We start from the raw sequence: 22934 nt of genomic DNA, 5'->3' as shown, positions 1-22934 counted from the left end.
GGAGGCCCACTCCCTTTACAACCCAACACCAGTGAAAAGGGGGGGAGGGGAAGGGCAAAAAGGGGGAGGGGGTTGGGAAGGGGGAGGGGGGTTGGGAAGGGAGTGAGGGAAGGGTGAATGGAGTGGGGGAGGGGAGGTGGGGGAAGGGAGGTGGGGTTGGGGGAAAAAAAAAAAAAGGGGGGAAAGTGTAGGACAAACCGAGGGAGCTGGCTGGCTCAGCTAGGCTAAGCTAAACAGGGCCTACCAGCACCCCGGAACACACAACAAACTATCTAGCACAGCACCAAGCTAAACTTATTAACAATGGGAAAGGACACAAGGGGGGGGGGGTTTTTTTTTTTTTTTTTTGAGTTTTTCTAGATTAGGGCAGGACACAAGGAGGAGACAAGGGTAAATGACACTAAACACAGGCCTGGAGGCTAGCAGGCCACACCAGCCGGACAGACTAAGCTTACCAGCTGGCAGGCCCACAAGCCAAGAGGCCTCACAACAAAAAAAGGACAGAGATATGGGGATGACAAACGGAGACACACTAACCAGCGACACCTGCCAAAAGCTTGGGGGCAATTAAGCTAGCAAGCCTCACCAGTAGGCCAGGCTAAGCTAGCCAACTAGCAGGCCAGCCAGCAAAAAAGTCCCCCAGTTGGCAACAAAAAACAGAGGCTAGCCAAACAAAACAGACAAAAACACAGACAGACAGACAAACAAACAAAAACCCTGCCTCGCCTAAAGGGCCTAAAAAGGCAACAAGCCAAAAGGCAACTCAGGCAAGCACACGAAACTCAAAACAATAGGAAGAGCAAAAGGTGGGGGAGGGTAGGATACAAGGGGGAGGAGAGATGCAAAACAGGACAACAAGGGAAAAGACTACAATAAAATAAAATAAGAAAAGAAAAGACCAGAGGGCCTTTTAAACTCACCCTACAGGTGCTGGTGCACCTGTAGCCCTCCACCAAAACCACCACCTAACCCAGGACAAAAAGAAACAATGGTGAAACAATACAACAAAATGACAATAATTTTAAACAGAAATAAAAACCCAATTTTCCCTACGATCGCTTCTCCGATCAAGTGCAGCACTATCAAAGTAACTACACTTGATCTGAGCCAAAAGGCCGAGAAGCGATAACCCACAAATGGAACCCTGCAACCGCCGGGCCCCCGGGGGTCTCAACAGACCTCGGCGGGTTGGCAAAAGCCGGCGGTTCCTTCCTCCCTCCCTCAGTCACTCACTCACTCACGTGTTTTTTGGAAAAAGTCGCTAATGTGTCTTTAAGTCACTATCCTGGCCCACCTCTGTCTGTCGGTCGGTCAATTTCTCTTGAAACAAGATAGCGGGCTCTGTAAGAAGCAAAGCCCCTCCAAAAATACGTTGAACTCGTAAGTGTTCCTCTCCACGGAAGTCTTTAGTAAAAGGCGAAAGGCTTGTGCGTAATGAAGAGAAACCAGAATCGTGTGGAAGTCAGAGGCGGGGGCCCGAGACACACTCTGTGCACTCTAGGCCGGGTACCCGCGGGTGCTCCCGGAACCCACTCTTCCAAGTTTTCGAGGGCTGCTGTGGATAAAAAGAACGACACAGAGACACAGAGGCACACACAGAGGCACAGACAGACAGAGACAGAGACACACACACACACACACACACACACACACACACACACACACACACACACAATCCTGGCCCAATTTTTTTTTTTTTTTTTTTTTTTTTTTTTAAACAAAAATGGCGGGAAACGGGGGACCACATTGAAGAGCGCTTCGCCTTTCTTCAGTTTGAATGTTTCTTTCCTTCTTCTGCTAGCTAGCTAGCTAGCTTTTCTTCTGCTAGCTAGCTAGCTAGCTTTTCTTCTGCTAGCTAGCTAGCTGTTTACATAGCATTTTTCCTTGACAACGGGAGAAAAGTGTTGCACCGTTCCCGGAGGTACTGCAATACCGGGTCGATGCGTGGAGCGGACGGAGCAAGCCCCATTTCCGACTCCCTGTTCGAAAAATCCATTTAATATGTAGTCCCCCGATGGGGGACGTATCAGATATTAAACTGATAAGAACAGATTTTTTTCTTTTGGAAAAGTTTTATTGACACAATTCCTTTTAAAAACAGCTCATACATTCATTTAATCATTTATACACATAAAAACGGCAACAAGGCATAAAACACAGCATTTGGATTTACATTTAAATTTGTTAAAAGTACATGTTGTTAAAACCAATGACAACAACTATGAATAAAAGTACTTTCTTTGTAAAAAAACCTCAAATCTGTAAAAGCCATTTAAAATGTGTACGAAATGATTCAACAAAGATAAAACATTTTTAAGACGTTAGAAACATGTTAAAAAGTCACTTTGTTAAAAGGCTGTCTTCAATCGCTTGTACAGGAGCGGGGTGAGTCCTTATCAAACTCGCCTCATCCTGCTCTCCCGAATAGACCATCGTCCCGTCCTTCGGGGCCCAGAGGAGATCCCTCCCCTAGGCGCATCGCCCTAGGCGCCGCAGCGCTGTCAGGCCGTGGCCGCCGGGACCTAGGGTGTTGTGGGGGACCCTTCGCCTGGGGTCGAGGCCCCCTTCCGTTCGTACCACCCCAGGGCTTCCGTGGCTACCATGGCCACTGCCTGGGGGGTGGTCTCTACGCTTTTGGCTACCAGCAGGTTACGGGAGGACCACAGTGCTTCCTTCAGGCACGTGAGGGTGGGCCAGAGCTTGGTGAAGGCCTTCGGTGGAATGGGCCTTCGGCCCACCCCGTACAGCACGAGCTGAGGTGTTAGGTCCTCCCCTGCTGGTAGACACGATGTGATCAGGGGGCCTGCTTCCTTCCACAGGTCCCTGGCGGCTCTGCACTCCCAGAGCATGTGCCTCACCGACTCATCTTGGCCGCAGCCCGGTCGGGGGCACGCGGATGTCCTCGCCATGCCCCGTGAGTGCATAACGGCCCTGACCGGGAGGATCTCGTGGGCGACCATCCAGGACAGGTCCCGATGCCGATTCAGGAGTGCAGGATGGGCCACGTTGCGCCAGACCGTTGTGGGCTCGCCTATAGCGAGCCCGCGCACTGGACACACTGGTTCCCGTTCCTGCACAAGAGAGAGAAGAGAGCGGTGTTTTGTTAAAACCGTGACTGCTTCCTTTTCCAGTTTGAAATGTCTTAAAAATTTCTGGAGCTGGACGTAGTGGGTGGGGAGCAGGAAAGAGACTGGGGCTCGCAGGTCGACTGGGATCAGCCCCAGAGTCCTGAGGTAAGATCCCAGCCAGAACCGTGCGAGGGCCTGTGTCTTGTTATTGACCGGGGGAGGTGGCCAGAGTCAGATGTAACGCTGTGTAGCGGCTGCCCAGGAACAAGTAGAGGTCAGGCAAGCCTTTCCCCCCCTTGGACCTGGGCCTCTTGACCACCTCCCTCCTCAGCCTCTCCCACTTGCTTCCCCACAGAAAGTAGAACAGCATCCGCTCCAGGGCTAAAATACTCCTTCGGGGGGGGGATAAAAACAGAACTGATTAATAAAAGCACAGGTAAAATCACAGCTTTTATGATTAAAACCTTGCCCTCAAAAGTCAGCTGTCGTAGTCCCCAAAAACCCAGTCTCTGTCTTACTGTCCCCAGGATCCCACTCCAGTTCCCACTCCCTCCTCCCTCCTGGTCAAACTTTACCCCCAGTACCCTTATGTCCGTCAGTTTAACTGTCAAAGGTAGTCTGGTCAAGTCTGGGTCTGCCCACGGTCCGAAGAATTGGGCCTCTGTCTTGTCTCTGTTCAGTCTCGCCCCAGAGGCTCGTCCGTACCAGTCAGTCCTGTCCAGAGTCCTGTCGACGGATAAAAGGTCAGTGCATAAAATGTTGACGTCGTCCATGTAAAATACGCACTTGGCGGTCATCCCCCCACTCCCGGGATACCCACCCCACTGATCCGTTGGTCCCTTCTCAAGACCTGTGCCAGTGGTTCAATGCAGGCCACGAACAGAAGAGGAGATAAAGGACAGCCCTGACGGACGCCGCAGTGTACTCCCACTGCTTTTGATAAATGCCCGTTTACAAGAATTTTGCTGGTGATGTCCCCGTACAGCAGTCCCACCCAAGCTAAGAACCTGTCCGGGAAACCCATTTTTTGCAGTACCTTAAAGAGGTACTGGTGCGAGACCCGATCAAAGGCTTTTTCAAAATCTAAATTTAGGACTACAAGCCGCATATTTCTGTCTCTCGCATAACAGATGGCATCTCGGATCAGTATCAGGCTGTCCGTGATCTTCCTTCCGGGCACGGCACAGGTTTGGTCCGGGTGGATCACCTCCCCTAAAACAGAAGACATTCTGAGTGTTAAAACTTTGGTAAAAAGTTTACAATCAAAATTTAAAAGGGTAATCGGTCTCCAGTTCTTCAGGTCAGTCCTGTCATTTTTCTTGTATAAAAGAGTCACGATCCCCACTCTAAAACTGTCGGGTAGTCTGTCGAGGTGTTCGAAGTCAGTAAAAACAGTCAGAAGTTCGTCGGCTAAAACATCCCAAAAGGTCAGATAAAACTCCAAAGGGAGGCCGTCCTCCCCCGGTGATTTACCCCTCTTAAAACATTTCAGTCCTTGGTCGATTTCTGTCCTCGTCAGGTCTTTTTTCAGGTCGTCCGTGTTGGGTAAGGTCTTGTCAAGATACGTTAAAAGGTCCCCCATTGTTCCTCGCACACATCTTTTTCCCCAAACAGTTCCCCATAAAAGTCCTCGACCACTTCCTTTATTCCCTCTGTGTCTGTTTTTAAAACCCCGTCCTTGTTTTTCAATGCTGTCATTGTCCTACCCTGGCTAACTATTTTCTTAAAAAAGTACCTAGTGCACTTCTCCCCCTCTTCTAATTCCCTTTCCTTACTTCTTAAAATAACCCCTTTACTTCTCTGTTCTGCTAAAAGTACCATTTCCTTTTTTACATCTTTGATTTCTTGGTTAAAATCAAAGCCCTGTTGGCGTAAGTTAAAATACCTTTCCAGTCGCTTTTGCAGTCCCACCATGCGTCTATCTTTTTCTTTGCTTTTTTCCTTTCCTATCTCTCTAAAGAAGGTCCTCGTCCTTCCCTTCACCATTTCCCACCACTGTGCTCGTGTGTCAAAAAAGTCCTGTAGCGTCTGCCACTGGCTGAACTGCTCTCTGTACTGGCTAACTACTCTATCATCTTCTAGCAGGGAGCAGTTCAATTTCCAGGGCCCTCTTCCCACAGTCACACCCGAGGTTAGTGAAAGGGTGCACGTCAGCATTACGTGATCTGAGAAGAAAGCAGGGGTTATTCTAGCATCAGTTGGGGGACAGTCCCGGGTAAACAGATAATCAATGCGAGAGGCTCTGGTGCCGTCACCACTGGTCCAGGTGAAGCCCTCCTCTCTTGGATGCAGGGTTTTAAAACAGTCAGTCAGCTTAAAATCCCTGCACAGCCCTTGCAATAAAACACTTGACCTGTCTACCTTAAAATCCTCTCCTGCCCCTCTCCTGTCTGCTCTACTTAAAACACAATTAAAATCCCCACCCACCACTAGAGGATCCCTCCCTAGCATGTGGGACTGCAGGTCCTCTAAAAGTGCGCACCGGTCATGTTTGTCATTAAAACCATATACGTTTAGCACGTTAAAATCCCTCCCCATAAAAGTACAATTGGCTAAAAGAGCACGCCCACCTACCACCACCGTGCTCCCCTTCACCACCACCTGTGGGGTCTTGATTAAAATGGCAACACCGTCGTTCTTGTTAAAATTTGAGCCACTCCAAAGGGAGGGCCCGTGCTGCCACTTATCCTCCCATTTGCTGTAAGAGGATAAAAAGGGTAGACCACACTCCTGTAATAAAAACACATCTGAGTTAAACCTTTCTAAAAAGGATAAAACCGACTGTGCTCTCATTTCTGTTTTTATGCTCCTTACATTTATTGTGGTGATTTTAAAAGCCATAAAAGGGGTGAGTAAAAACCGTGCCGAAAGAAAAGCATTTAACAGTTAAAAGGGGGTTATTTTTCTGGTGATTTCTCTCTCTCCCTCCGGGGTAAAGGGGGGTGGAAGGGAGAGGAGGTTAAAACTGGGTTTAAAAAGGAGACTTGATTGGGGGAGTTGGAGGGGAAGGTTCTAAATTCTTCCTCCCCTGGGAGCTCTCCCATTCCACCTTTCCCTTTTTCTCCTCGCCTTGTTCGGGGTCGGAGAGCTCCTCAGCATTTCTTTTACGTGGGGGGAGGTGTTCCTCCAGAATCTCCCCCCCTTCTCCCATGTCTCCCGACTCTGTCTCCCTGGTGCTTTCCGACACCGTCCCTATAATGTCTGACCCACTTGGGGAGCTTTCGCTAAAGATCTCTCCAGAGCCGTCTTTCTCGGCCCTTTCTCCTTCAGGGTTCACATTAGTCTGGGGCAGGGGGGTTGGGGTGGGGAGGGTTTTGTCCTCTCCTCCCACTACTTCCACCACTGCTCCTTCCGCGCCCTCCACTACAACCACCGGCTCCACCACTGTCTCCTCCACCACCACTACCGGCTCCACCACTACCTCCTCCACCACCACTACCGGCTCCACCACCACCACCGGCTCCACCACTACCTCCTCTACTACCACCTCGGCAACTGCCGCTTCGGCCCTCCGGCGCTCAGAAGCCCGGTCCGCGGCCGCCCACTCCCTCCTTCCGAACTTGGCCCTGTTGGCCCAGGAGGAGGGGCAGTCGCGGATGAGGTGGGACCGCTCGCCACAGAGGTTGCACGACCTTCCATTCGTGCATTCCTCGTAGCGGTGGCCCACCTCCCGGCACTTCATGCAGACCACCTTCTGACAGGCGTCTGCCAGGTGGCCATGTTCACCACACTTACGGCACAGCTTGGGCTGGTCCTGGTAGTGAACATGGCCCCTGTTTTCTCCGAGGACTATGGTGGATGGGATGGCTTTCAACCCACCATAGCCCCCAGGGTCCTCCCTTTGCTGGACAGTGACCCTCCAGGCCCCTGTCCAGATCCCATCGAGGTCTTTAACCTGGATCAGGGGCCCCTTTACGTTGCAGTACCTGTCCAGCCATACTGCAACGTCCTCCGGCTGTACGGTTTCGTTGTACATACGGACAATAACGGTTTTGATGCTATTGTCCGTCAGCTTGGTCACCTCGAACATTGCTGTGAGGGACCCCTGGGTGTTCAGGGAGTTCTGGAGTTTCCCCAGAACTCCCTCAGGAAGCTGGCGTTGGCAAAACTGACATCGAAGCCCTTCCTATAGGGGAGGGCTAGGATGCAGTTTACCTGCGCGGGGTGGAAACCGAGTTCTTTCTGGAGGAATTTTCTGGAGAAATCCAACCGGGATAACTCCATTATTTTCCCTCCCCTCTCCTTTAAAAGGAGGCGCACTGCATGGTGCCTCCTCATGCCAGCCTGTGCTGCTGACATGATGGAGGCCCACTCCCTTTACAACCCAACACCAGTGAAAAGGGGGGGAGGGGAAGGGCAAAAAGGGGGAGGGGGTTGGGAAGGGGGAGGGGGTTGGGAAGGGAGTGAGGGAAGGGTGAATGGAGTGGGGGAGGGGAGGTGGGGGAAGGGAGGTGGGGTTGGGGGAAGGGGAAAAAAAAGGGGGAAAGTGTAGGACAAACCGAGGGAGCTGGCTGGCTCAGCTAGGCTAAGCTAAACAGGGCCTACCAGCACCCCGGAACACACAACAAACTATCTAGCACAGCACCAAGCTAAACTTATTAACAATGGGAAAGGACACAGGGGGGGGTGTTTTTTTTTTTTTTTGAGTTTTTCTAGATTAGGGCAGGACACAAGGGTAAATGACACTAAACACAGGCCTGGAGGCTAGCAGGCCACACCAGCCGGACAGACTAAGCTTACCAGCTGGCAGGCCCACAAGCCAAGAGGCCTCACAACAAAAAAAGGACAGAGATATGGGGATGACAAACGGAGACACACTAACCAGCGACACCTGCCAAAAGCTTGGGGGCAATTAAGCTAGCAAGCCTCACCAGTAGGCCAGGCTAAGCTAGCCAACTAGCAGGCCAGCCAGCAAAAAAGTCCCCCAGTTGGCAACAAAAAACAGAGGCTAGCCAAACAAAACAGACAAAAACACAGACAGACAGACAAACAAACAAAAACCCTGCCTCGCCTAAAGGGCCAAAAGGCAACTCCGGCTAGCAGGCCACACGAAACTCAAAACAATAGGAAGAGCAAAAGGTGGGGGAGGGTAGGATACAAGGGGGAGGAGAGATGCAAAACAGGACAACAAGGGAAAAGACTACAATAAAATAAAATAAGAAAAGAAAAGACCAGAGGGCCTTTTAAACTCACCCTACAGGTGCTGGTGCACCTGTAGCCCTCCACCAAAACCACCACCTAACCCAGGACAAAAAGAAACAATGGTGAAACAATACAACAAAATGACAATAATTTTAAACAGAAATAAAAACCCAATTTTCCCTACGATCGCTTCTCCGATCAAGTGCAGCACTATCAAAGTAACTACACTTGATCTGAGCCAAAAGGCCGAGAAGCGATAACCCACAAATGGAACCCTGCAACCGCCGGGCCCCCGGGGGTCTCAACAGACCTCGGCGGGTTGGCAAAAGCCGGCGGTTCCTTCCTCCCTCCCTCAGTCACTCACTCACGTGTTTTTTGGAAAAAGTCGCTAATGTGTCCTTAAGTCACTGTCCTGGCCCACCTCTGTCTGTCGGTCGGTCAATTTCTCTTGAAACAAGATAGCGGGCTCTGCAAGAAGCAAAGCACCTCCAAAAATACGTTGAACTCGTAAGTGTTCCTCTCCACGGAAGTCTTTAGTAAAAGGCGAAAGGCTTGTGCGTAATGAAGAGAAACCAGAGTCGTGTGGAAGTCAGAGGCGGGGGCCCGAGACACACTCTGTGCAGCACTCTAGGCCGGGTTCCCGCGGGTGCTCCCGGAACCCACTCTTCCAAGTTTCCGAGGCTGCTGTGGATAAAAAGAACGACACAGAGACACACACAGAGGCACAGACAGAGACAGAGAGACGGAGAGAGAAGCACACACACACACACACACACACACACACACAATCCTGGCCCAATTTTTTTTTTTTTTTTTTTTTTTTTTTAAACAAAAATGGCGGGAAACGGGGGACCACATTGAAGAGCGCTTCGCCTTTCTTCAGTTTGAATGTTTCTTTCCTTCTTCTGCTAGCTAGCTAAGGGAACACCCCCCTGAAATAGAAAACATTAATCATATTGGCACCGTACGAAACATATACACGATGTACAATACCACTCAATTGGACGTCGTTTCATTCAAAGTTGATTGCAAATGCCATATGGCAAATGCCAAGTGTAAAACACTGCAAAAATCCAATAGATGGCGAGTGCGCTCCACCGTAATTTTTCACATGTAACACAAGTCAAGACCCAAGGGTAAAATGTTGAAGATCACCCCCTTAAGTTCTGTCAATCAATATCAGTAACATACCAGTTACTGCCAATCACAGCTGCTAAAAGGGGTACAAGGGTCTGTCTGCCCGCCTATTGGCTCTTTTGCCACGGATAGACCACACTGCCTGAACATGCTTTGGCTAAACTCAGTTGTGACTTAAAAAACAGACTCAGCTATGACTATCAAACTTTATCCAATCAACATGTATCCTTCAAAATGTGTTGTTTTATAGTCTGCTGAGCTTCATGATCTACTTTTACATAATGATGTTAGGTAGCTAAGTAAGGGTAGGCCTAAAGCTCTCAAGAGAGTATGAGAGTTTAGGGAGGAGATAATTGCATTTCTCTGCAATTGCCGCCACAACAAACCCAGCACATAATAGTGTAATATGCTTAGTTTGTAGCTGAGGTTTGTATTTTGAGTGGCATCAATCACTTGGACTTAATTTTGGACTACAGGGAAGGGATAAAACAGTTATTGACATGATTGAATGATTGACTGCTTTCCTTTTCTCTGATATCAGCCCCACCAAAACCTTTTCCCTACAGTGGGTAACTATAGAAGGCTAGTAGACAATATAAAAGGTCAAGGCAGAAACAAGATTTGATGAGTTTAGTCTCCCCACATAGGAGATTTTTTAAATTGGTTTTATTTTACCTTTATTTAACTTGGCAAGTCAGTTAAGAAAAAAAATCTTATTTTCAATGACAGCCCCCTGAACAGTGGGTTAACTGCCTTGTTCAGGGGCAGATCAACAGATTGTTACCTTGTCAGCTCAGGGATTCGATCTTGCAACCTTTCGGTTACTAGTTCAACGCTCTAACCACTAGGCTACCTGCCACCCCAATGCAGTTTGTTAGGGACCCTTTCTATACTGATGTGTCTGCGAAATCTGACTTATTTTATTTAGTAAATATTTTCTTAACTCTATTTCTTGAACTGCATTGTTGGTTAAGGGCTTGTAAGTAAGCACCTGTTGTGTTCGGCGCATGTGACAAATAAAACTTAATGTCGATTCGCACGGGACAAATATTTTCAGGAGACCAAAAAAACATTAGGCTATTCTGGTTGTAATTAAAAATGACTGACATGGCAGATTTAGACAAGACAAAAATGACAGATACGGTGTTTTGTGTTCGTGCACATAATTACATTACCCAACCTCCCCCAGTAAATCAAATCTCATCCGAATAGTGTATAATACTGCCTGACCTTCAGCCAAGGCCGGTCTTGTGGCAGAGCAGGCTGTGGCAGAGCAGAGCACCTGGAGCACTTAGGGGTGAAGTCCCTTGCCAAAGGCAAAACGGCAGTAGCCCGTGCTGCTCCCAGCCTGTGACCAACAGGCAAAATAGTCACAGATATCTACGCACTAAGAGACTGTTTTTGTAGAAACTGACACACCCCTGGATGCTGACACATAATCAACATTTTTAAAACACTGAAAAATCCCCTCAAATCAACTCAGATTTTGGCCAAAAATGTGATCTAATGCATTGTATACATCTGGGGACTTACTGTATAAGAAAGCACACAGGAAATGCCATAGGTGTAACATTTAGGTTTGAACATCCTATTCTGGTCAGATGCAGGACTGAACTTTTCAGGAGAAGCGCAATACTCTCATTAGTTGGGCTACTAAATTAGCGTTTTTTTTAAAAGGAGTGCAGATGCTCTGATAGCGAACCAGTTGGTTTCAAGACTAATATTTTTCCTCACTGTTTAGGTCAGGGACAAGGTCAAATTAGGATCTGGGCCTGAGATGTGCATAATGTGCCACCAACCATTAAAATGTCTGTCTCCATTTGAATGTTGTTGCTTTTTTAAGATCTCAAAAGGTAGTAATGTGTTTATTTTGTTCTCATCAATCCTACTTACCACCATGTTCTTCCTTTCCATTGAAAATAAACACCTTTTCAGAATCATTGTACTGATCAGCTCGGACCTCACTCTCCTGTTGTGCAAAAACTCCTCGTCCTTAGCAGACAAAAAATACAAACATTAGGAGATATTGCATTGTGCTTGTCAATTATTCCAGAGAATAATCCACTCTGGTCACATGATCACCCCATTCAAATTGCCAAGCTTCTCCAAAAACAACTGCTCCTCTAAAGTGACCTCACACTGTCTAAAAGTGATCCCACACATATCACCGCCAATCAAAATGAGGTTCAGGTGTGCAGCAGGGAGTTTGGGGAGGGGGATGCACTGATCTGTCTGTTTCAAGAGGCTAGATTCAGTTGTCACTCTTACTTTGTCTTCTAAACCAATGATTCGTTTTCAAGGTGGGCCTTTTCAGGTAGAAGGAGATTTCAGATGGAGCATCATGTGACTGTAGTGAACCTTTAAGAATCCTATGACCATAATACAAAGACATTCCTTTAAACCTTTTCCCTGGGTGACTTGACTGTGCCCATATATCCCAATTCGCTGTTTCCCACTAACCTCTAAAATATACATCTGATTCATAGCTGTCATATTTAGGACTGTCAGAAATATATTCAATACTGTAGCTCAGTTGGTAGAGCATGGTGCTTGTAACGCCAGGGTAGTGGGTTCGATCCCCGGGACCACCAATACGTAGAATGTATGCACACATGACTGTAAGTCGCTTTGGATAAAAGCGTCTGCTAAATGGCATATATTATTATTATTATTATTATTACCTTTAAAGATATTGATAAAACACTGGTAAAGTACTGGCTTATCAATGTTTGATCTTATGTGATGCTCTGCATCCTCCATGGGCCGGAGCAGTCTGGAAGATCTCATCATCAGGCCAACTCAAATCTATCCTTAATCTGTGGAATAAAGCAGACATTATAAACTGGGTAGTTTGGGACCTGGATGTTGATTGGCTGAAACTCTGGTATATTTAAGCAATAAGGCACCTTGGGGGTTTGTGGTATATGGCCAATATACCACGGCTAAGGGCTGTAACCAGGCACTCCGCGTTGCCTCTTGTATAAGAACAGTCCTCAGCCGTTCCTTACTGCTTAAATATACCAAGGCAGAAAATCAACATTCATGGCTTAAACCACAATTTATAAGAGACATAATGTTTGTTAGATTATATGTATATTTGTTGTTTGACTACAAAACAAGCACGTTAGAAGCAGTAAAAAATAAATATCATACTTTCCCTCTTCCACTCTGCCATGAGATGCAAGGTGGGGTGCACAACACCTGGTTGCAAGCTAGCCAACTTTAGCTAGCTAAACTAACAATGCACCATCTAATGTTATCAAACTGTTACCTTAGACCTACTCAAGTTTATCTATGGGGATCACGTGTCCCATTTAGCTGTCAATGCATGTTACTTATAACCACACTGATAGAATTGACTGAAATAGCTGTCCATTTTATATCAACACTTAGCTATCTATCCAAGCTACCCGCCCAAATGTCAACAAAACTGGCTCACTAGTGCATTAGCTAGATAGCTTGTTTGTTGCTAATGCTAGCTCACTAACTAGGCTAAAATAGTTCATAAAACAATACAAGGATTTATGGCGGTGGAATTGTACTACAGCATGAAAATATTATATTTACTCACCTTTTTTTAGGGACAGCGGTGACCTGCATTTTGCACGCGCTTCTCTAGATGAAAGTGATTTTCCCTCTCTGGCTCTGCACGGTAAAGTGGAGTGGGTGAGGGGCAAGCTGCATTTTGCACGCGCTTCTCCAGATGAAAGTGATTTTCCCTCTCTGGCTCTGCGCGGTAAAGTGGAGTGGGGGAGGGGCAATTACAGAGATAGTCATATAGGGAACGTGTCACCACAGTGGTGTGTGTATCTGTCAAGGCTCTGGAATTCTATAAAATCGCCATGACTGATGTTGATATTTCAGTTGTGTAGTAAATATTCTATAGACCTAAGAAGTAGGCTAATACATTGCAAAATGAATGCATTTCGCCTAGGCCTATAGGTCATAGGAAACCTCAAGAAACCAAAATGGAAATTTTAAAGATACAGAAATTGTATTGATTGATCCAGAAACACACTGAAATAAGGTCAATATGCCTTGGCTATTTTATGACATAGGATCAAATCAAATCAAATTTTATTTGTCACATACACATGGTTAGCAGATGTTAATGCGAGTGTAGCGAAATGCTTGTGCTTCTAGTTCCGACAATGCAGTGATAACCAACAAGTAATCTAACTAACAATTCTAAAACTACTGTCTTATACACAGTGTAAGGGGATAAATAATATGTACATAAGGATATATGAATGAGTGATGGTACAGAGCAGCATACAGTAGATGGTATCGAGTACAGTATATACATATGAGATGAGTATGTAGACAAAGTAAACAAAGTGGCATAGTTATAAAGTGGCTAGTGATACATGTATTACATAAGGATGCAGTCGATGATGTAGAGTACAGTATATACGTATGCATATGAGATGAATAATGTAGGGTAAGTAACATTATATAAGGTAGCATTGTTTAAAGTGGCTAGTGATATATTTACATCATTTCCCATCAATTCCCATTATTAAAGTGGCTGGAGTTGGGTCAGTGTCATTGACAGTGTGTTGGCAGCAGCCACTCAATGTTAGTGGTGGCTGTTTAACAGTCTGATGGCCTTGAGATAGAAGCTGTTTTTCAGTCTCTCGGTCCTAGCTTTGATGCACCTGTACTGACCTCGCCTTCTGGATGATAACGGGCAGTGATTCGGGTGGTTGATGTCCTTGATGATCTTTATGGCCTTCCTGTAACATCGGGTGGTGTAGGTGTCCTGGAGGGCAGGTAGTTTGCCCCCGGTGATGCGTTGTGCAGACCTCACTACCCTCTGGAGAGCCTTACGGTTGAGGGCGGAGCAGTTGCCGTACCAGGCGGTGATACAGCCCGCCAGGATGCTCTCGATTGTGCATCTGTAGAAGTTTGTGAGTGCTTTTGGTGACAAGCCGAATTTCTTCAGCCCCCTGAGGTTGAAGAGGCGCTGCTGCGCCTTCTTCACGACGCTGTCAGTGTGAGTGGACCAATTCAGTTTGTCTGTGATGTGTATGCCGAGGAACTTAAAACTTGCTACCCTCTCCACTACTGTTCCATCGATGTGGATAGGGGGGTGTTCCCTCTGCTGTTTCCTGAAGTCCACAATCATCTCCTTAGTTTTGTTGACGTTGAGTGTGAGGTTATTTTCCTGACACCACACTCCGAGGGCCCTCACCTCCTCCCTGTAGGCCGTCTCGTCGTTGTTGGTAATCAAGCCTACCACTGTTGTGTCGTCCGCAAACTTGATGATTGAGTTGGAGGCGTGCGTGGCCACGCAGTCGTGGGTGAACAGGGAGTACAGGAGAGGGCTCAGAACGCACCCTTGTGGGGCCCCCGTGTTGAGGATCAGCGGTGAGGAGATGTTGTTGCCTACCCTCACCACCTGGGGGCGGCCCGTCAGGAAGTCCAGTACCCAGTTGCACAGGGCGGGGTCGAGACCCAGGGTCTCGAGCTTGATGACGAGCTTGGAGGGTACTATGGTGTTGAATGCCGAGCTGTAGTCGATAAACAGGATTCTCACATAGGTATTCCTCTTGTCCAGGTGGGTTAGGGCAATGTGCAGTGTGGTTGAGATTGCATCGTCTGTGGACCTATTTGGGCGGTAAGCAAATTGGAGTGGGTCTAGGGTGTCAGGTAGGGTGGAGGTGATATGGTCCTTGACTAGTCTCTCAAAGCACTTCATGATGACGGAAGTGAGTGCTACGGGGCGGTAGTCGTTTAGCTCAGTTACCTTAGCTTTCTTGGGAACAGGAACAATGATGGCCCTCTTGAAGCATGTAGGAACAGCAGACTGGTATAGGGATTGATTGAATATGTCCGTAAACACACCGGCCAGCTGGTCTGCGCATGCTCTGAGGGCGCGGCTGGGGATGCCGTCTGGGCCTGCAGCCTTGCGAGGGTTAACACGTTTAAATGTCTTACTCACCTCGGCTGCAGTGAAGGAGAGACCGCATGTTTTCGTTGCAGGCCGTGTCAGTGGCACTGTATTGTCCTCAAAGCGGGCAAAAAAGTTATTTAGTCTGCCTGGGAGCAAGACATCCTGGTCCGTGACTGGGCTGGGTTTCTTCTTGTAGTCCGTGATTGACTGTAGACCCTGCCACATGCCTCTTGTGTCTGAGCCATTGAATTGAGATTCCACGTTGTCTCTGTACTGACGCTTAGCTTGTTTAATAGCCTTGCGGAGGGAATAGCTGCACTGTTTGTATTTGGTCATGTTGCCAGACACCTTGCCCTGATTAAAAGCAGTGGTTCGCGCTTTCAGTTTATAAATATATATAAACTGAAATGCTGCCATCAATCCACGGTTTCTGGTTAGGGAATGTTTTTATCGTTGCTATGGGAACAACATCTTCGACGCACATTCAAATGAACTCGCACACAGAATCAGCATATTCGTCAATATTTTTATCTGACGCAATACGAAACATGTCCCAGTCCACGTGATGGAAGCAGTCTTGGAGTGTGGAGTCAGCTTGGTCTGACCAGCGTTGGACAGACCTCAGCGTAGGAGCCTCTTGTTTTAGTTTCTGCCTGTAGGCAGGGATCAGCAAAATGGAGTCGTGGTCAGCTTTTCCAAAAGGGGGGCGGGGCAGGGCCTTTATATGCGTCGCAGAAGTTAGAGTAACAATGATCCAAGGTATTACCACCCCTGGTTGCGCAATCGATATGCTGATAAAATTTAGGGAGTCTTGTTTTCAGATTAGCTTTGTTAAAATCCCCAGCTACAATGAATGCAGCCTCCGGATAAATGGTTTCCAGTTTGCAAAGAGTTAAATAAAGTTCGTTCAGAGCCATCGATGTGTCTGCTTGGGGGGGGATATATACGGCTGTGATTATAATCGAAGAGAATTCTCTTGGAAGATAATGCGGTCTACATTTGATTGTGAGGAATTCTAAATCAGGTGAACAGAAGGATTTGAGTTCCTGTATGTTTCCTTCATCACACCATGTCTTGTTAGTCATGAGGCATACGCCCCCGCCACTCTTCTTACCAGAAAGATGTTTGTTTCTGTCGGCGCGATGCGTGGAGAAACCCGTTGGCTGCACCACATCGGATAGCGTCTTCCCAGTGAGCCATGTTTCCGTGAAGCAGAGAACGTTGCAGTCTCTGATGTCCCTCTGGAATGCCACCCTTGCTCGGATTTCGTCAACCTTGTTGTCAAGAGACTGGACATTGGCAAGAAGAATGCTGGGGAGTGGTGCGCGATGTCCCCGTGTCCTGAGTCTGACCAGAAGACCGCCTCGTTTCCCTCTTTTTTTGGAGTCGTTTTCTTGGGTCGCTGCATGCGATCCATTCCGTTGTCCTGTTTGTAAGGCAAAACACAGGATCCGCGTCGCGGAAAACATATTCTTGGTCGTACTGATGGTGAGTTGACGCTGATCTTATATTCAGTAGTTCTTCTCGACTGTATGTAATGAAACCTAAGATGACCTGGTGTACTAATGTAATAAATAACACGTAAAAAAAACAAAAAACTGCATAGTTTCCTAGGAACGCGAAGCGAGGCGGCCATCTCTGTCGGGCGCCGGAAGTAGAAGGGCTGGCTTACTGGGGATATTTCCTCTGGGCCCCATATATACAGTATGTAGTATATATTTATTTTTACTGCAACCGCCAACCACAGGCGGATTCAGGAACCCACTCTCAATGAGTGTAGAGGCCTGCTGCTGCGGCCACTTTGTTATTTGTCAGATGGGATGGGGAGGAGAGGAGGTAGGGGGGCCACTTGGGTAATTCACACTGCTATGCTTTATCTTGGCCAGGTCGCAGTTGCAAATGAGAACTTGTTCTCAACTAGCCTACCTGGTTAAATAAATAAATAAATACAAATATAAAACTATTAAGAAAAATATATAAACTGCATAACAAATAAATGTGACTAGTAATTGTGTGATTCAGGAGCTGGGACCAAGCCCGTAGGGGGCCCAAAGGGGCAAAACAAATACAAAATAAATACTTTTTACAATTATTATTATTTTTAAATCCAACCACAGGAGCCCGCTTCCAATGTTTAAAATATAACAGAGAGCATACTTTAGCCAAAGAGGATCAATAGTTTCTAAAATAATAAACTATCAAAAACACATTCAGTACATGTGCTGTATCTGCCAAAATAAAAGAAACACCAACAAGTGTATCAAACACAGAGTTAAAATCAAATCTAATCAAATTGTATTTGTCAACTGCATCAAACGCAACAGGTGTAGATATTACCTTGAAATGCTTACTTACAAACCCTTAACCAACAATGGAATTTTAAGAAAATAGAGTTTTACTAAATAATCTTTATTAAATAAACAAACGTTAAAAAATGTACAAAATAATGACTCTATATACAGGGGGTACCGGTACTAATTCAATGTGCGGGGGTACAGGTTAGTTGAGGTAATTTAGGTAGGTAGGGGTACCCCTATGTAGGTCCCCTATGTAGGTAGGGGTAAAGTGACTATGCATATATAATAAACAGTAAGTAGTAGCAGTGTAAAAACAAAGGGGGGGTTGGGTTCATGCAAATAGTCTGGGTGGCCATTTTACTAATTGTTAAGCAGTCTTATGGCGTGGGGGTAGAATCTGTTAATGGAGTACTTTTGGACCTAGACTTGGCGCTTCGGTACCGCTTGCCGTGCGGTTGTCGAGAGAACAGTCTATGACTTGGGTGACTGGAGTCTTTCAGAATTTTTAGGGCCTTCCTATGACACCGCCTAGTATAGAGGTACTGGATGTGAGGAAGCTTGGCCCCAGTGATGTACTGAGCCATACGCACTACCCTCTGTAGTGACTTAGTTGCCATACCAGGCAGTGATGCAACTGGTCAGGATGCTCTCAATGGTGCAGCTGTAAAACCTTTTGAGGACCTGGGGACTCATGCCAAATATTTTCAGTCTCCTAAAGGATGAATAGGCATTGTCGTGCCTTCTTCCAGACTGTCTTGCTGTGTTTGGACCATAATAGTTTGTTGGTGAGGTGGACACCAAGAAATTAGAAGCTCTCGACCCTCGACCCTCCTTTTCCTGTAGTCAACGATCAGCTTCTTTGTCTTGCTTACATTGAGGGAGAGGTTGTTGTCCAGGCACCACACTGCCAGGTCTCTGATCTCTTCCTTATAGGCTGTCTCATCGTTGACGGTGATCAGGCTTACCACTGTTTTGTTGTCAGCAAACTTAATGATGGTGTTGGAGCCGAGCTTGACCACGTAGTCATGGGTGAACAGGGAGTACAGGAAGGGACTTAGCATGCACCCCTGAGGGGCACCCATGTTGAGGATCAGCTTGCAGATGTGTTGTTGCCTACCCTTACCACCTGGGTGCGGCAAGTCAGGTAGTCCAGGATACAGTTGCAGAGGGAGGTGTTTAGTCCCAGGGTCCTTAACTTAGTAATGAGCTTTGTGGGCACTATGGTGTTGAACGCTGAGATGTAGTCAATGAACAGTATTCTCACATAGGTGATCCTTTTGTCCATGCGGGAAAGGGCAGTGTGGAATGCAATTGAGTTTGCGTCATCTGTGGATATGTTGGGGCGGTATCTGAATTGGAGTGGGTCTAGGGTTTCTGGGATGAAGATGTTGATGTGAGCCATGACCAGCCTTTCAAAGCACTTCATGGCTACCGACGTGATTGCTACGGGCGGAAGTCATTTAGGCAGGTTTTTTTTTTCACCTTTATTTAACCAGGTAGGCTAGTTGAGAACAAGTTCTCATTTGCAACTGTGACCTGGCCAAGATAAAGCATAGCAGTGTGAACAGACAACACAGAGTTACACATGGAATAAACAATTAACAAGTCAATAACACAGTAGAAAAAATGGGCAGTCTATATACAATGTGTGCAAAAGGCATGAGGAGGTAGGCGAATAATACAGTTTTGCAGATTAACACTGGAGTGATAAATGATCAGATGGTCATGTACAGGTAGAGATATTGGTGTGCAAAAGAGCAGAAAAATAAATAAATAAAAACAGTATAAAAAACAGTATTGGAATGAGGTAGGTGAAAATGGGTGGGCTATTTTCCTATAGACTATGTACAGCTGCAGCGATCGGTTAGCTGCTCGGATAGCTGATGTTTGAAGTTGGTGAGGGAGATAAAAGTCTCCAACTTCAGCGATTTATGCAATTCGTTCCAGTCACAGGCAGCAGAGTACTGGAACGAAAGGCGGCCAAATGATGTGTTGGCTTTAGGGATGATCAGTGAGATACACCTGCTGGAGCGCGTGCTACGGATGGGTGTTGCCATCGTGACCAGTGAACTGAGATAAGGCGGAGCTTTACCTAGCATGGACTTGTAGATGACCTGGAGCCAGTGGGTCTGGCGATGATTATGTAGTGAGGGCCAGCCGACTAGAGCATACAAGTCGCAGTGGTGGGTGGTATAAGGTGCTTTAGTGACAAAACGGATGGCACTGTGATAGACTGCATCCAGTTTGCTGAGTAGAGTGTTGGAAGCCATTTTGTAGATGACATCGCCGAAGTCGAGGATCGGTAGGATAGTCAGTTTTACTAGGGTAAGCTTGGCAGCGTGAGTGAAGGAGGCTTTGTTGCGGAATAGAAAGCCGACTCTTGATTTGATTTTCGATTGGATATGTTTGATGTGGGTCTGGAAGGAGAGTTTGCAGTCTAGCCAGACACCTAGGTACTTATAGATGTCCACATATTCAAGGTCGGAACCATCCAGGGTGGTGATGCTAGTCGGGCATGCGGGTGCAGGCAGCGATCGGTTGAAAAGCATGCATTTGGTTTTACTCGCGTTTAAGAGCAGTTGGAGGCCACGGAAGGAGTGCTGTATGGCATTGAAGCTCGTTTGGAGGTTAGATAGCACAGTGTCCAATGACGGGCCGAAAGTATATAGAATGGTGTCGTCTGCGTAGAGGTGGATCAGGGAATCGCCTGCAGCAAGAGCAACATCATTGATATACACAGAGAAAAGAGTCGGCCCGAGAATTGAACCCTGTGGCACCCCCATAGAGACTGCCAGAGGACCGGACAGCATGCCCTCCGATTTGACACACTGAACTCTGTCTGCAAAGTAATTGGTGAACCAGGCAAGGCAGTCATCCGAAAAACCGAGGCTGTTGAGTCTGCCGATAAGAATATGGTGATTGACAGAGTCGAAAGCCTTGGCGAGGTCGATGAAGACGGCTGCACAGTACTGTCTTTTATCGATGGCGGTTATGATATCGTTTAGTACCTTGAGTGTGGCTGAGGTGCACCCGTGACCGGCTCGGAAACCAGATTGCACAGCGGAGAAGGTACGGTGGGATTCGAGATGGTCAGTGACCTGTTTGTTGACTTGGCTTTCGAAGACCTTAGATAGGCAGGGCAGGATGGATATAGGTCTGTAACAGGTTACCTTCGCGTTCTTGGGCACAGGGACTAAGGATGGTCTGTAGGTATTACAGACTTGGTCAGGGAGAGGTAATAAAATGTCAGCGAAGACAGTTGCCAGCTGGTTAGTTCTTTGAGGGACCCTGTAACAACGCACAGAAAAAGTTCATTTTCAGCACATTCAGGTTGCTGCTCGGGCTCCGAATGGCCTATCGAGCCGAAACTCGGGATTTGGGGTTGCCTCAGCTAGGCCTAAACATAATGTCAGAACTGGACCCTCAGCTAGAAAGTAACTACGTGTTTTTAATGTGTGTTTTTAATGTGGTTTAAACAGAAGGCGCTGTGAATTTTGGGCCTGCTCTGAAATATGTGATACTTGGCTTCTAAACGTGTTGGACAAAGTAGGTTTGGTGTCAATATTTATCATTTTGGTGTCAGAATGATATCTTATTGAGTGAGGGACGCTGACCTGATGGCTGACTTTAGTCCATTTCCAATAAGTTTAAACAGTGATGAAACATCACAAAATGGACAGACTGAAATCAACATTAAAAGTGTTGGCAAATGGCATCATCGTAATCTCTAGGCCATGCCGAGTTCAAGGAGATGCTCCACTTGACCGTAGCTTGCTCTGTCTGACTGCAGCGACCATGCAAATAGCAAGCCCAGAAGTCTGACTAGTAGTGATTTAATGATGCTTAAAGTTTGCCACAAGCCACCTGGGAGACACACCAAACATGTGGAAGAAGGTGCTCTGGTCAGATGAAACCAAAATTGGGAGCTGGCATCCTTTCACTCCCTCCTCTCTACATTTTCCTCCCCTGTCTCTGCTGCTAAAGCCACTTTCTACCACTCTAAATTCCAAGCATCTGCCTCTAACCCTAGGAAGCTCTTTGCCACCTTCTCCTCCCTCCTGAATCCCCCCCCCCCATCCGATCCTCGTTTGCTAAGTCAAACGACACCGCTGGTTCTGCTCACACTGCCCTACCCTGTGCTCTGACCTCTTTCTCCCCTCACTCTCCAGATGAAATCTCGCGTCTTGTGACGGCCGGCCGCCCAACAACCTGCCCGCTTGACCCTATCCCCTCCTCTCTTCTCCAGACCATTTCCGGAGACCTTCTCCCTTACCTCACCTCGCTCATCAACTCATCCCTGACCGCTGGCTACGTCCCTTCCGTCTTCAAGAGAGCGAGAGTTGCACCCCTTCTGAAAAAACCTACACTCGATCCCTCCGATGTCAACAACTACAGACCAGTATCCCTTCTTTCTTTTCTCTCCAAAACTCTTGAACGTGCCGTCCTTGGCCAGCTCTCCCGCTATCTCTCTCTGAATGACCTTGATCCAAATCAGTCAGGTTTCAAGACTAGTCATTCAACTGAGACTGCTCTCCTCTGTATCACGGAGGCGCTCCGCACTGCTAAAGCTAACTCTCTCTCCTCTGCTCTCATCCTTCTAGATCTATCGGCTGCCTTCGATACTGTGAACCATCAGATCCTCCTCTCCACCCTCTCCAAGTTGGGCATCTCCGGCGCGGCCCACGCTTGGATTGCGTCCTACCTGACAGGTCGCTCCTACCAGGTGGCGTGGCGAGAATCTGTCTACTGCCCGTTCCATGATCTCGCCATCACGGTTGACAACTCCATTGTGTCCTCCTCCCAGAGCGCTAAGAACCTTGGCGTGATCCTGGACAACACCCTGTCGTTCTCAACTAACATCAAGGCGGTGGCCCGTTCCTGTAGGTTCATGCTCTACAACATCCGCAGAGTACGACCCTGCCTCACACAGGAAGCGGCGCAGGTCCTAATCCAGGCACTTGTCATCTCCCGTCTGGATTACTGCAACTCGCTGTTGGCTGGGCTCCCTGCCTGTGCCATTAAACCCCTACAACTCATCCAGAACGCCGCAGCCCGTCTGGTGTTCAACCTTCCCAAGTTCTCTCACGTCACCCCGCTCCTCCGCTCTCTCCACTGGCTTCCAGTTGAAGCTCGCATCCGCTCCAAGACCATTGTGCTTGCCTACGGAGCTGTGAGGGGAACGGCACCTCAGTACCTCCAGGCTCTGATCAGGCCCTACACCCAAACAAGGGCACTGCGTTCATCCACCTCTGGCCTGCTCGCCTCCCTACCACTGAGGAAGTACAGCTCCCGCTCAGCCCAGTCAAAACTGTTCGCTGCTCTGGCCCCCCAATGGTGGAACAAACTCCCTCACGACGCCAGGACAGCGGAGTCAATCACCAACCTTCCGGAGAC

At 47.5% G+C, this 22934-nt stretch overlaps 1 protein-coding gene, 1 long non-coding RNA gene, 2 other non-coding genes and 1 pseudogene across 4 annotated transcripts; all 5 read right to left on the bottom strand.

The window, feature by feature from the left end:
• Positions 1-1337: 1337 nt before the first annotated feature.
• Positions 1338-1454, bottom strand: LOC124036769. Its single transcript, XR_006839022.1, has one exon. It is a non-coding gene; the product is annotated as a U5 spliceosomal RNA (small nuclear RNA).
• A 445-nt stretch (positions 1455-1899) lies between these two features.
• Positions 1900-2075, bottom strand: LOC124036708 (annotated as a pseudogene).
• A 168-nt stretch (positions 2076-2243) lies between these two features.
• Positions 2244-6091, bottom strand: LOC124035955. The gene is made up of 2 exons (XM_046349938.1): positions 5643-6091; positions 2244-3071 (listed from the first exon to the last, which is right to left on the bottom strand). The coding sequence occupies exons 1-2, from the start codon at positions 5907-5909 to the stop codon at positions 2523-2525; spliced, it is 816 nt and encodes a 271-aa protein (XP_046205894.1). The 5' UTR covers positions 5910-6091; the 3' UTR covers positions 2244-2522.
• A 2583-nt stretch (positions 6092-8674) lies between these two features.
• On the bottom strand, positions 8675-8791 carry LOC124036710. The gene has a single exon (XR_006838963.1). It is a non-coding gene; the product is annotated as a U5 spliceosomal RNA (small nuclear RNA).
• A 294-nt stretch (positions 8792-9085) lies between these two features.
• Positions 9086-13043, bottom strand: LOC124035115. Its single transcript, XR_006838686.1, has 4 exons — positions 12919-13043; positions 12029-12163; positions 11241-11339; positions 9086-9142 (listed from the first exon to the last, which is right to left on the bottom strand). It is a non-coding gene; the product is annotated as an uncharacterized LOC124035115 (long non-coding RNA).
• Positions 13044-22934: the final 9891 nt, after the last annotated feature.

This window comes from Oncorhynchus gorbuscha, linkage group LG05 (assembly GCF_021184085.1).
Source record: "Oncorhynchus gorbuscha isolate QuinsamMale2020 ecotype Even-year linkage group LG05, OgorEven_v1.0, whole genome shotgun sequence".
Classification (NCBI taxonomy): domain Eukaryota; kingdom Metazoa; phylum Chordata; class Actinopteri; order Salmoniformes; family Salmonidae; genus Oncorhynchus; species Oncorhynchus gorbuscha.
Note: the sequence above shows the minus strand (reverse complement) of the source record. Positions and strands in the feature narration are given on the sequence as shown.

Coding starts and splice junctions, on each gene's coding strand:
- LOC124035955 (XM_046349938.1), bottom strand. CDS start 5,909: ATGGCTTTTAAAATCACCACAATAAATGTAAGGAGCATAAAAACAGAA. Junction 3,072..5,642: donor TGAAGGGGAGCACGGTGGTG/GTAGGTGGGCGT, acceptor TCTCTTGTGCAG/GAACGGGAACCAGTGTGTCC.